Source organism: Pyricularia pennisetigena, chromosome 1 (assembly GCF_004337985.1).
Source record: "Pyricularia pennisetigena strain Br36 chromosome 1, whole genome shotgun sequence".
NCBI classification, from domain to species: domain Eukaryota; kingdom Fungi; phylum Ascomycota; class Sordariomycetes; order Magnaporthales; family Pyriculariaceae; genus Pyricularia; species Pyricularia pennisetigena.
In genome coordinates this window covers 3,488,151-3,502,036 of record NC_043740.1, presented here as the reverse complement: position 1 = coordinate 3,502,036, position 13,886 = coordinate 3,488,151, and the positions used below count along the sequence as shown (strand labels likewise).

General features: G+C 49.9%; 3 protein-coding genes across 3 annotated transcripts; 1 reads left to right on the top strand and 2 right to left on the bottom strand.

Annotated features, from left to right (window-relative positions):
- Positions 1-4,590: 4,590 nt before the first annotated feature.
- Positions 4,591-7,820, bottom strand: PpBr36_07596 (uncharacterized protein; the record flags this gene model as incomplete). Its single annotated transcript, XM_029894732.1, has 2 exons — positions 4,591-4,729; positions 7,435-7,820. The coding sequence occupies 2 exons, from the start codon at positions 7,818-7,820 to the stop codon at positions 4,591-4,593; spliced, it is 525 nt and encodes a 174-aa protein (XP_029748140.1).
- An 850-nt stretch (positions 7,821-8,670) lies between these two features.
- Positions 8,671-9,557, bottom strand: PpBr36_07595 (uncharacterized protein; the record flags this gene model as incomplete). Its single annotated transcript, XM_029894731.1, has 3 exons — positions 8,671-8,721; positions 8,845-9,203; positions 9,416-9,557. The coding sequence occupies 3 exons, from the start codon at positions 9,555-9,557 to the stop codon at positions 8,671-8,673; spliced, it is 552 nt and encodes a 183-aa protein (XP_029748137.1).
- Positions 9,558-11,311: 1,754 nt separating this feature from the next.
- On the top strand, positions 11,312-13,375 carry PpBr36_07594 (uncharacterized protein; the record flags this gene model as incomplete). The annotated part of the gene is made up of 1 exon (XM_029894730.1): positions 11,312-13,375. One exon carries the CDS (start codon positions 11,312-11,314, stop codon positions 13,373-13,375), a length of 2,064 nt encoding a protein of 687 aa, XP_029748138.1.
- Positions 13,376-13,886: the final 511 nt, after the last annotated feature.

The following is a 13,886-nucleotide window of genomic DNA, read 5'->3' as shown; positions in this document are numbered from 1 at the left end:
GCAAGATGGCAAGACTGGATGGGATTGATGGGGTGTTAATTGCCAAGCCCATGATTTGCCATGTTGCCATGGTTTACCCACATGCCAAAGGACGATCCGATCCTTCTTTTTAAGTGTATTCGTACAACTCGCAGTAACGGTGGTACATTTGACACACTAAGGTAAGCCCAATTTCTCTTTCGCTCCTCTTCCCCCCACCCTTTGTCTGAGCTTGCCACTCATCAAAGTCACCTAATTTTTGAGGCATGAGATTGTTTTGTCAGTTTTTGCTGTTGCTGTCGAATTTTTGTTGTACAGCTTTCTGTCGAGCTGAGCCGTCCATCCACTGCAGCTTGTAGATGTCATGTGGTAAACCGTGCCATTCTTTATGTAGCATTGTTGCTGCATAAGCACAGACCTCGACGAGAAAAATAAAAAAGAAAAGATACACAGCCAGTGCAACCTCGCTGACCTGAGCCGTTACGATTGGGTTGGTTGCTTTTACCTTATATGTAGTAAGCAGCCTAGAGCTGAAATAAACCATGGCTTGTTCGTCCGTCGCCCATTCCGGAAACCACTGCGTTGAAAGAACGAGCGTTCTTGTTTCTTGTTGTGCCCTGTTTTTGTTTATTTCAACTTTACCCGCCCTACTACCGAAATGCTTTTTTTTTTTTTTTTTTTTTTTTTTTTTTTAATCGCTAGCTTGATGCACAATTGATCGGCAGTCAGATGATGCCAATCAACGTTCCTGCCGGAGGATAGGAAGGAAAGAGGCCGTGCGCAACCAACCTAATCTATAAACGCTCACGGTGGATAAGTGAGGGTGGTTTTAGTAGATTTCAGTAGTACATCTTCCAAAAACAATGAACGGAAAAAAGCGCAGAAGAGAAGACATGGACAGCCCGGCCGGGTTGCCCGGCCCGCATTCAGACAGAGCCCGATCAACCCCCCCATCTCCCGGTAAGGTCCTGATTGTGGGCCCTTTCTTTCCGCTCTTGCCATGAATCTTCAGCGAGGTTGCTGACCTCCATCTGATGATTCTGGCCCCCTCTCTATAAAGAAAAAACTTAAAACTTTTTTGCTGGAGAACGGAAGGAGAAAAAGATGAGACACGGAAGAAGGGAACATATGCAGTGTGTAACGATTGCGTGCCGTCAAGACAAAATGACAGTGCCAAACTAGGTTGAGTGCATGGATTGTAACTATATGTTGTAAATCTTTTCTTTCTTCTCCTCTGTGCACCATAGATAGACCCGTTTGATGTCCCAACCTAGACCGACCGACGGGAAAAGGTACCACGATAATATGTTGCTATCCGACCGCTTTGGCACCAAGACCTTGGATCTCGTTTTCCATCAACTAAAAGGAAATGAGCCTCGCCGGTTCGAATGCTAGCATCTTTTCTCCGTCAAAACAAAAGTCTGGAGTTTGGCCTAAAATTAAGTATTTGACCAAGGTTTTTCTTTTCTCTCTCTCTCTCTCTCGACTTGAGATAAACCCCCAATCGCACACAAGGGCACCTAGGCTGGCTGACGGACGAGATGGGACTAGCCCCTCCAAAAAGTGTCTCAAGGTGCCCTGCCCTACTTTTGTACTACCGTAGTTCTGCTTTGGCAGTAGGCATAGTCAAACTGTCTGACTCAAGCTGACTCTCTTTGACTCTCTTTGCTTCTTAGCCGGGGGCTGGTGCAGGGTCGTATAAGTGGCTCTCATAAGGCAGACTAGCCTCGGTTACTTTTAATGCTATTCTAGTCTGGAAACTAGAACTGATTGAGCCCTAGTAACTAACTCGGACGCGACTGTGGTCAAGTTACAACATATATTTTTAAGTAAAAAAGTGACCGGAATGGAATTGGGACATACGCAAAAATAAATAAAAAAGTGATGGCGACTGCCGACGCGGAACGGATGGCACCAGCGTGACAGAACAACCGTATTGTACCGCACCACGTCTGCCCCCTCGTCCCGGCAACGTGGCTTGGTAAAATATTTCGTTTGTGGTCGACAAGAGAGTGGCCATGACCAGATCCAGGAGAACCATGGTGTGGTTTAATATCACTTCAGGGATGTGTGTGGTATTATTGGCAACCTTGGCAGCCTCTGGCGATGGATCGTCTCCAGTTCCAGCTTCCTCCCGAACCAAATTATTTCCCTCTCTTTTCTGTTATTATTTTGAGGCAATTTGATTTTTTTTTTAAAAAAAAAAAAATTTCAGGGCGGGTAAAACATTTGGCCGTCAAGTCTCACCACCAGTCATGGGCATTCATTAAGGAGGGGACAAGAGAGTTGTGATAAAGTAGAAGAGTTTCGTTTGTTTGCTTTCAAACCAGGCTTTTTGTCTCCTTGTATCCTGCTTTCATGCTTGCTTCCGAGATGACGGGCTGTTTCACCTTGAGCATTTCCCGCCAACCCGACCAAGGCCCGGGAAGCTGCCAAATCCGTTCCCCGCACCGTCTATTTGGTGTGCAGGTACGGTACAGAATGCGCTGCAAGGTGATGTACAGTAGTGCCCGTTAACCCAACCCGAACAGCAACAGGCTCCAGCAACTTGGGTGGGGCAGAAAGGGCCATGTTAGGTTGTGTCAAGTATAGTCGTCTCAGATATGCAATTTCGTTTATTCGACCCTTTGTTACCAGGCTAGTGGCTCTGCTCAATGGTACTTGGTTGCAAAATATACTGTATCGTATGCACATTTAAATATATGCTGCGAGGCATCTGCCGTTTTTTTTTTTTTTTTTCTATGTGATAGTATAGTATGCCACATATAGAGCTGAACCCCATCAGCAAACCTAATCAACTGAATCACCAGATAACGAGGCAGGCCACGTGCAATTAAAATTACTGATAACTCGATTGCTGTGTACTACGTCGCAACGTCGCACTTGACAGAAGAAAATGAAAAAGAAGAAAAAAGAACAAGATAACCCATGGTTGGAAACATGGGATGAATGAACCCTTGCTTCACGTTCATGGGGGTAGGGGTTTACTACCTAGTCTAGTTATTACAGCATACTATGTACCAGCACTGCCTTCAAATATCACCTTCTCATTTGCCTTCTTCGGCACTTGCACTGGGCGTGTCTGGCCCGGAAATGATTGCCACCTTGGAACGGGTTTGCTACGGTAGGCTTGTAATGACAGTAGGAGAAGTAATTACGTCGAGGTGATTTAATGACGCAAAACAAAAGAGAGCAATGCTACGGCGACATTGAATGATCGAGCAGCGATTTTTGCATGTGGGATACAAATGCATAACGCAATGTCACAATGGCTTATTCTAATTTAGTCTAGAGCACTGGATTTTTCAACCCATTTATAATTTTTTATACATGGAGGTCTGCTATAGCTACGGGAATGATATTGCCTGGCCACCACTTGTTTCCTTCTGTGACGAGTCGGAGAATATATAGTAGGTTTCCCGGTTGATTGACTGGGTCTTATTAAATATGGCATTGTGTTATGAAGTGTCAAACCTGTTCAAAAGTTTCATGACAGCATTGTGTTTCGTATTTTGTGTAATTGTCTTTGTTCGTGGACAAAATACCAGAGGATCAGAAGGACGTCCTGCAGACGCGAATTGTCATCATAACCCAGTTCAAATGGTGCGCCGATCCGTCTTTAGTCGCTCAAAGCTGCAAATCAATAGACGCGTCCTTCGCCTCTCACCTTTTCGGGCCTTCCGCAAGGCACCATTGCGATATTATTGATGCCATTGTTAATTAATCAACTTTGCGGGTCGCTTACTGCTGCGTGTCAACGTGCCACGGCATAACCACTCACAGGCACAGCAACCAACCAACTCTCCAACTTTGACGAAACCATGGCTGTGACAAGGCAGAGGGGACAAAAAGGCAAAAAAGGCCAGAAAAAAAAAAGTGCATTAATCGGATGACGGCTCTATCGCGTCCTCGCGGATAATTATCTAGTGTAAAACACAAAAATCATGTACCATCTATGCCATGCGGCGGCCCCAGCTCTATTTGTGTTCCCGCACTCTCCGATACTGATTGCTTCGACAGCCCACCTCGGTCAGGCCGGCCTGACGGCATCCACATCCCGGTTCCTTTTTGTTTTTCCCCCCCGCGGTTGCCGAAGGAAACTGTGGAGGATGGTGCCTGTATGAGCTGGAGCGAAGAAGAAAAAAAAAATAATAGAGAGTACCAAAAGGGAAAACAAACGGCCGGCTGCAGCGAATATCAGATGATATGCACCGGGCCCGGCTCTTCCATGGGCACAGCGTATAATACTTCTCTGCCGGCACCCGCTTCAGCCAGTCGTTTCTTCGAGGGCTCCTATCCCGAGCCGACGAATCGGACGTGGGGAGGAGAAAAGACGTAATCGTTGAGGGGCCGGCTCTCCCTTCAAGAGGGCTTCTGTTGCGCCTTTTTTTTCCGCCTTCCGACGTCGTGGAAGGTCTGGATCGCAATCCCTCCTGGTTGTGAACCCCTCCCCTTCTTCTCGAGGCTCAAAAGCCAGTGCCCTGTCCTGCCTTGCAGAGGCCAGAATATTTTTTCTTTCTTTTTTAAAAATGGGAAGGCGGACCATCGAGTCCAGCTCGACCGAGTCACTTTCTCACCCGGTGGCACAAATTCCTCCCCGCCGTTGTAGAATCACGGCGTCGGCGTCCGGCTTCCCAGACTCCGAAACGGGTGGAACGAGTCCTTCCTTTCGCCGGGCCTGCCCCTCTGACTGCAGGATGTGCAGGGCGTGTCGACGGTTCGTGCCCCTTGGGCGTCGCGGTATGCACAGCTGTTGCTTATGGTTGCTCGATGATTAGCAATTCCCTCTTTCTAGTTTTGGATGGGATATGTTCTAGACCTTTTTCCCTGCTGGCTTGTACTACCAATAAGCGTGACGTTTTTGCCTTTTGGGGGGTACCGGGCTAAACCAAATTCAAGTAGATAGACATCAAAATAAAATAAAAAATAACTTACTGGATCCAGCCACCGTACGACGCCGCTCGTGGGCATTCGTACCGCACCTCTTGGGAGTAGGCCCCGCAGCACCGGTGCTGGAGGTTCTCGAGGCCGCACATTTCTCTATCCCCTCTGCGTATGCTCTTGTGCGTCGTCGCGGTATCCTTGGAGGTTGTGGACGTGCGACTCGGGTATGATGTCTTGGGATAAGCGGGATGGGAAGACGGGCAAGCAGACTGGCTGCGCTTGTCGAACCAAGCAAAGGCTCTTGCTCTCAGAGCAAAGGAGGGATATCTAGTGTACGTATGGCGTTCCAGGAGACAAGCCGGCTTAGGGTGAGAGAGAGAGAGAGAGAGAGCTAGTTTATAGGGACGTCCAAGTGAAAGATGGGTTCGGTTGTCTACTCAAGAGTATGCCTACTGCTCACAGGCCGGCCGTGAACTGAAGATGGAGAACATTCTGACAGATTCCGGCCATCCGAGGCAGCAGGATGCTTCTTTGCCTTTATATCGGGGAATACAGCTTGAGTTTTTCACGTCTTTTTGTCCTTTGGTGGCTACCTAACAACGGCATTTGCGAAATGACATCCCTGATAAAAGAATAAGAAAAAAAAAAAACAAAGAGTCCAGGGAGGTTAATTTCGGTGACTGCGAGCAGAATAGAACCTTGGACAAGTCCCTAGGCAGCACCACGCCAGCCCATCTCAAGGGCCCAGTGAGGAGATTCCCCCCGATTGTGGCCTTGGCCGCGTTGTTCATTGTTCAAGTTCTTTGTCTCTGATGGATTTTGCCCAAAGAAACAACAAGCTATTGTTTGACAAGGGTCGCAAAGATAACACATGGCCGAGAAAAAGGGCTGATATATATATCACATATCAGTTTATCGCAAGCCTGGGTGTCTATTTTTTGTGAGGATTTACCCCTGTATCTCATCATGAACTTGCACAGCACGTGGCATTCGTTACTTTGATCTTCCTTTGTTGCACTTGGTTGGTATGGACGATATGTTTGTTGGTCGATGCAATACGAAACATTTTTCTTTTCTTGAAATTTACCTCGCCGGCGAGGGCGACTTGTAAAGCAAAAAAAGTGATTGCTTGTAATACATGCACACTAGAAACCAGAGGAGCACAGCCATTCCCGCGTGGTTCTCGATTCTACTCGTGGCCTGGTGGGACAAAGAAGAATCGCACCTTGTGCTCTGGAAGGGTCCCGACCAAAGTCAGACCAACAAGGAAGAGAGTACGAGAGACAACGGGGACCCTGAATTGCCCATTGGGGGCCCCGGTGGCTTGGGGTCTGTTTCGACCACTAAATACAAAGTAACAAAAGGGCGGGCCCAACCAACCATGCCTTAGCCCCAGCCTAGCACCATTTTTCAAGCCCAGCCCAAGCACACCACGCTCAACTCTATTCAGACAGCGGCAGCAGGGAGTAGCTTCGAGTCTTTTTTTTGGCACCACGAACGAAGTAGATGCTCACAAGATCCATCCAGAAACACACCAGTGAATGGGTTCTTCAGTCAAAGGCTTCCGGGTCCACGTCGGGCCAGAAGCCTGCTGAAGATTTGTCTTGGGCCCTCCATCACACCGCAGAGCACACGCAAAATACTTGAGCATAAGAGTTTATAATTACTATCAAACTCTAAAAGAATTAATAGACCCCGTCCCCATATGTGCTTTTGTTTTTTTTGACTAGAGTCCTGGCCCCCAAGGGAGTATTGTCTTTTAAATTCCCGAGAGAAGAGGGAAAATAAAGAAAACAACTATTAAACAAGGAGAAAAAAAAAAAACCAAGGCTTCCCCGCTAAAACCATGAGTGTCCCAAGATCCCTTACCGTAAAGGGATGAATATAGGTAGTTCAAGAAAATGAGAGCCTAGAGTAAAGAGTCAAGGAGCGCAAAACCATAAAAATATGGTACAAGTGAGTGGCACCGCCATCTAAGGGTTGATCAGACCCGGAGGGAGGCTTTGGATATCGTTAAGGAGAGGGAAGAGTGCATGTGACCCAGGTGGGAGAGATTTCATTTCTGGTTGGTGTAAGAAAAGAATCTCCAGGGGGTTTATCAAGTGTTTCTTGTTGGGCACCTTGTTGAAGGAATGTTGGTTGTCTGGGATTTGGTTGATGCATGCGGATAGATGGGTGGGCGTTGAGACTTGTTTTTTTTTTTTTTTTTTTTTTTTGTTTTTCTTTGATCCCCATGTTCCTTGGATCCGGTTCCGAGTCCGAAACAAGTATTTTGTCAATGAAAACTTTTTGGATATCGATGTGAAAAGAAATAAAGAAGAAAAAAGGTCGGAGTTGACTCCAAACAGGGTCCTGGTACTAGTCAATCCTCTCCTTGCACACTACACTCTCATGCCCGACGCAAGGAGAGGAGTGTGGAGGGAGGTGCTAGATCGGCCTGCTGCCACTTGGTCTGTGGCACCTTTAGCTACAAAGGGGGAGCAAAAGTAAAAAAGTCAGCATCTAGCTTTATACCCACTCTCAAATTGCATCAACTCCACCAATGGCTCGTCATCAGAACGCTCGACTCACTTCTGCTTTCCATAGTCATCATCATCATCGTAGTCATCGTCATCGTAGTCATCATCGTGGTGATGATGGTGACCACCGTGGTGGTGGTGACCCCAGTGGGCGGTGACGGTGACGGTGGGGATGGGGGTCTCCGACACGGTCTGGGTGGCAGTGACGGTGACGGTGGTGGTCTCCGGGGTGGCCGTGGCAAAGACCGTTGTGGAGGCGGTGATGACCTGGTTGGCGGCCGTGGCCACGGTCGAGATGGTGGCGATGGCGGTGGCAGTCACGGGGGTGGCCTGTCCGTTGTTCTGCCTGGCCGTGATGACGGGCTTGGAGATCTTGTGTTGGGGGGAGGCCGCCACGAAGCCGGCGGCGACCAGGGCGAGGATGGCTGTGGTCTGCATTGTGAAGATGATTTGGGACAAGGTGTAAAGAGTGGGGGGAAGCTCGGGAGAAGAAAAAAAAAACGACCGACTTTGACTGTTGGTTCAATGAAGATTGCCTTGTGGTAAAGAATCGATCAAGGCCATTCCCTAGGATCCAGGGAGATCTTGCCCTTCTCTTATAGACGTCCACAGCGGCGGACCAGCCATGAGGAAGCTGCTGTCCACGCATGCCCTCACCTTATTCCAATGCCACTATGACCCATTCTTCACCCTAATGGTAGAATACCGCTAATTTCTGCAGCCTCAAAGTAGACGACGCTTCTCTAGCACCACCCTAGGTTTGTTGTGAATATGGTTGATGACACTTGAAGATGCGCATATTGCTATGAATCAAGGCCGGGCTCAACAACAACCTCCCCTCAAAGTTGGCAGCCATCTATCCTTCCAAGGTGCAATAAAAGCTTCAATGGCACGCTTGTGGCGGCGGCCGTCGGTATAGAGGTGAAAATTCTTCACTTAGGGCGTTCTGTGGTCATTTTATGAGGGAAAAAAAAACAGGATGGATTGAGTGCGTTGAGCGACCTAGGAAAGAGCAGGCACTGCTCAAGCTCAAAGCCAAACCGCGAAGTGCTTGATAAACTCGACTAAATCTGGCCATTGCACTATTCCTGCCGGCCGGAAGGGGTCCGACCGCAGCCATGTGCCGTGAGAACCTCGACATTCTGTCGGCTCACTTGGGCGTGAGTGGGCGGTTACAGTTCGAAAATCAATCACAGAGTTAGCAGCACCAAATCCCTCCCTCCATCCCCAACAAAATGCCCACCCCGACACAAACAATGGTGATCGGCGATCCAGTGTGGTTCCTCCATCATTGATCCTCCGGCGGCCCAGAAAACAAACCAACCCTCATGCGGTGGCTCTGTATACGATATTTTAAGTTAGCACGTGCGAAGAAAATCGCCGTGGCGCGAGCACAACCGAAGGGGGTTTGTCCGCCTCGACACGACAGAAATCCAGATAGGAAAAACCGAATCATGCTTACAAAAGGCAGCTTTGGAATCACAACACCCAAGACGGCCAGGAAGTTGATGGTGAAATAAGTCAAATCGTAATGGGTGTAATGTGTGCTCAGCAGGAAAAGCACAATAGGCACACTGAGCAGAAACTTTTTGGCCGGAGTGTACTGTGCGCCATCGTCTATCTGCTCCCACATGTTGAGGTTGTCGTATGCGCCGGCGTTGAATTCAAAAGGGACGCCCCTGACGTAATGAAACATGATGTAGGATCCTAGCATATACGAGATGTTGACCAGCGTCCATGAAGTCTCTTGTGACACGCCGGGAATCACATCGTAGAGGATCTTGAGGGCGATGATGAGAACGATGTGGATGCCCCAAGCGCCTAGAGGGAGCACAACAATATGTTAGCTTCGGTTTAGAATTATCACGCCATACCAAGCTCCAGCCAGCCAAGCCGACAACTCCAACCAAGGTTCAGCCCATGCGACGCTTCGTAGACCTCGTCGCAAACGTAGAGGTCTTTGCGAAGGTGAAGGGGGCGAATTTTCCAAGTAAAAAAAGAGGAAAAAAAAAAAAAAAAAAAAGCTCGCTCACCCTTGGCGTTGACCCAGTTCGCATTCAGGTTGGGCAGCGCAGACTGGTCGCTGAGCTGATCGATGGGCTCTTGCGGCTCATGATAGACCTGAAGGATGCTGCTAGACCTCCTCCGGCGGCCAGTCTTGTTGTCGGTAACCATCGGATTCGTACTGTAAGCACCACCTCGGCGGGGAACGTTGGTGCCCGCGTCGTACGAGACGATCCGAGGGATGAGGATCGGGGAAGACAGCTTGACGGTGTGGCGGCGGGAAGCCGTCTAAACACGCGGAGGGAGCAGGTGGACGATCTCGAACGTGTCGAGATCCTGGAGTTTGCCTTTTGTGCCTTGTGCCGTCAAGGTGCGTGCTATGTGCGTGTGCGTATTTTTGCCCCCTTATCGTCGCAGCTGAGAAGCTTGTGACAAAGGCAGAGTATGACTTTTTGCGCTGCAGCCAGTCAAAGCCAGAAAAGTCAAAAGATGCAGGCCAGGCTGGAGGCAAAACAGAAGCGTATGTGTTTGGCGATATCAAATCGACGTTGGATAGATATTAAGAACCTCGACGGCTGGCGCTTTCGTGTGGTGCGCAAAAAACTGGTTGAGCAAGATTGCAAAGGGACGCAAACAAACAAAGTCGAGATGGGGATGCCTTTGGACTGGAAAGAACGTGGCGCGGGGGGATCGCGGGCGAGCGGTAGAGACTGTGTAGTGGTTGAAGTTTGAAAGTTAGTTTGCTCGTGCCTTTTTTTTTTTTTTTTTTGCTGGTTTCTTGTTCTTCGACCAATACTACCGATTACATTTGGCAGCAGCTAGAAACTCAGCCAAAGTGACCTCTTTTTGGGGGTTCAACGAGAGGCATGGAAAGATGGGACGTGAAGGAGCAGCACCTAAATGGTCCACCGCCTAATACTAAGGCATGTAGGTCGATAGGTAAGGTAGAGGTACCTTTTGTGTAGCTCACTTACCTATTACTTTTAGGTCTGGTGTAGTTGTGTTGATTGCACTGATCAAATGATTGCAAGACACTTCTATGCGTGCTTGTCGTAAATAGAGTGTTGAGCGTCAGTTGCTCTCGATGTTGTTGTAGTTTGTTTGGTTCGGGCCAACTAACTGTGTCTCTCGTCGATTCAAATCCACTACACATGTAACCTTTTGTCGTGCACATTCAAAGGGTCGTCCCCTTCCAGCTCCTTTCCAAAGGCTACTTGCTGTTGGGGGGCCTGCGACCGAACCAGTGGATACCCCTCTCCTTGGCTGGGGTGCTCTACCATACTAAATGATGAATTTCCCCACAGCCTGAGAGGTCGATCCAATCAAAATCCGTATGACGATGGGGCGACATTGAAATTGGATTGTCGATGCAGCGAATTCCCACGCAATCGACACGTCGCGCGATGCCGGCAGAGACCAAGAAGAAAAGAAAAAGAACAAAAAAAAAAAAAAACGAAAACCCACTGGCCAACTCCCCTTTAACGGTGGTTCTCAAAACCCTGGCATATCAATACAAAAATACCAAATGGTACCTTGCTATTTCGCGAGACGTATAATACGAGCTTGACCAGGTTAGTCTGTTTCCCCATTTTGCTTGCTCATGTGGGCAATGGGAAACTGTGCTCCGGTTTGTGTCAGCTGTTTTGTTTGTTCAGGGGAGCAACGGGGAAAAAAAAGTGCATCGTCATCTTATTATTTTTTTTTTTTTTTCTCGCATACGTTATACGCTCTTGTTTCTATTTTTTACTTTGGCTTGGCTTGGCGCGTGCACGCAGAGCCTTTAGTTCCAAATCGCATGCCAAAGCGCGTCTTGCTATAACCGCAATCCTCATTTGCTGATATCGGGAATTTTTATTTTTTTTTGGCGTAACCTTGGCTGCGTTGCGTTGGCTGCGGTCATAGCCGAAAACACCCAAAACTCGACCATGCCCACAAGCATGCAGCCGGAGTCTCCAGTTCAGGACCAGGTACAACCTGAGGTTGCTCCTGCATCGACTGGACAGAAGCGCTCCCTTGATGAGGCTTCTGAAGATGAACCTGCGCTGGATCAACAAAATGCACCTACATCTTCAGGTCACGCATCGCCAGCTCCAAAGAAAATAAGGCTGAGCGAACCAGGAATTGGTCAGTCCGACGATCAGAAGGAGGCTGCCATACCTGCATCGCCCGGCTCACCTGACCCTGAGCCAACCGAAACATCCAACATGGACACCGGTGGTGATGGTGATGACGATGGCGAGGACGCGGATTCGGATGATGACGATGACGATGAAGCGGCCAAGGTTGAAGATTCTGCGCAAGGTGACGGTGGAGCAGTGACCGCTGCAGGCCCCCGCGATTGGAACAGCGCCTCTCACAAAGTTGTTAGGACATCTTTTGGGGCCGCTTTGCCAGCTCTCAAAACACGCGCTGTCTTGAACCGTATAACCGCGAGCTCAGCGGATAGAAAGAGCCCAAAGGACATCCAAACTAAGACCAATGTCGATGCTGATACTACAAATGACAAGGCTGGCGTCGAGTCTGCCGTTAGCAGTGGTGATGCCGTGGCCGCCGGCAAGTCCAGGTCGAGGTCCAAGTCCAAGTCCAGATCCAGGTCTGGGAGTGAGGCGCCGGACCGATCCACAATGCGTCGCAAAAGCATTGATTGGAAGCTGCCGGAGCTCCAGCTGGAGGTTCAAGGCGGCCGAAAGAAGCAGTTCCTTGCCTGGTGCCAGGAGTTCTGCTCGGCTAATGAACCCAACGCGGCAAAGGCGGATGCCAGACTCTTGCGTCGCGGTTACCTGATCCGCCTGGAGGCCACTTCCATACCGGAGCAGGTTCGTAAGGAAAGCAAGAAGGCTGCTAGGAATACAGAGTCTTCACAGATGGACAAGATCATCTCGGGCTTTGTTGGTAATGCCGAGGAATCCTGCGAGCTTTCCGAGGGAGAGATTATGTCCGAATCGGAACCAGCCGAGAGGTCAGAGAACAAACCGTCCAATACCCTACACAAGGAGTTGGAACAACTACTACCGGTGTCTGGTGGGAGCGGCAAAGTACAACTATCTCGAGAGGAAGAGCTGGAGCAGCTTCGCCTCTACTTCCCCCGTGCGTCCAAGACGGATTTCTGCGTCATCTGCGCCAAAAACGGCCACCGCGCAAACGACTGCCCGCCACCCACATGCAGACACTGCCAGGACCAAGGCCACACCTCAGCCCAGTGCCCGACGAGGGTGCGGTGTACCAAGTGCCAACGCCTAGGCCACATAAAAAAATCCTGTCCCGAGAAGCTAGCCTCGGCCGCCGGCGAGGCAGAGCTCGAGTGTGCCGTCTGCTGCGCCACCGACCACCTCGAGGACGATTGCGAGTCCCTGTGGTGCACCTACTACCCGGACCCTGAAAACATCGTCAAGGTTCAGTCCATACCGGCCTTTTGTTACTCGTGCGGCGCAGATAACCACTTTGGCGGCGACTGCGGCCTCTACAACATTTCGACCCACTCCAAGGACGACACCTGGACCGTTGCGAACCGGGACCGATACGTCGACCCAGACACGGACGTCCTGCCCGTGTCCTGGGTGCCCCCGCCGCCTCCCGACCCCGAGAGGCCCGACTTCGGCGGCAGGAGCATCGTGCCGCAGAGGAACCACATCTACTTTGAGAGCGACGACGAGGAGGAGGGCGAGTTCATCCAGCCACCCGTCCGGAGCCGCCCACCGCCGCCCGGCCGCCAGCAGATCAGGATCAACGGCCAGGCCGGTGCGTCAGCTGCCAACGGGACCAGCAGCAGCCGACATCGTGAGTCGAGGAACCAGAGGATGAACGATGGTGGCAGCGGCGGGGGAGGACGAAGCGGTCGCAATCCGCCCCTGCCCCCTGGCCCGCCACCGTCGTCTCTGCCAGCCAGGCCGCCCGGAGGGGCGTCGGGCGGAAGTGATTCCCGGGGCGGCGCAGGGGGCGGACGGAGGGGCAGGGGAGGGTTCAGCAGAGTGAGGGGTGGCCATAGATAGGCTAGAGAAACAAAAAATGAAGGGCTCAATCCGTTGTGGATGAGCACGATTGTTGCAGCACGGCGTCCAAACTGAGATAATACACTCGGATAACAATCGATATGTTCTTGGAATCATTGAGTAATCATCATGTGGCATATGATTCACCAACAAACCGAAAAAAAAAAAAAAAAACAACAAGATCAACTGTCGCCTCAAACACATTGTCTATAGCTCGTTGACAACCGCTCATATATATGCCTTCCTTCTAACCATAGCTCTGGCAGACCGAGCATTGTGGAAGACGGGCATGTATAGTTGGGAGCAAAACGTAGCCATGTATCTTCCTTTTGTCAATCGCAATCTACAGTAGAGTAGGATTGTTTCTATGGGAGGGTCTGTATAAGTTCAGTGTTTAGCTGAAACGGGTATAAATCGACAAGCCTACGGTTTTCTATGTCCAGATCATATGAAAAATAAAATAAAAACAACTTGTGATACAAGAGCGATCGATCGATCTGTCATGCCGTCA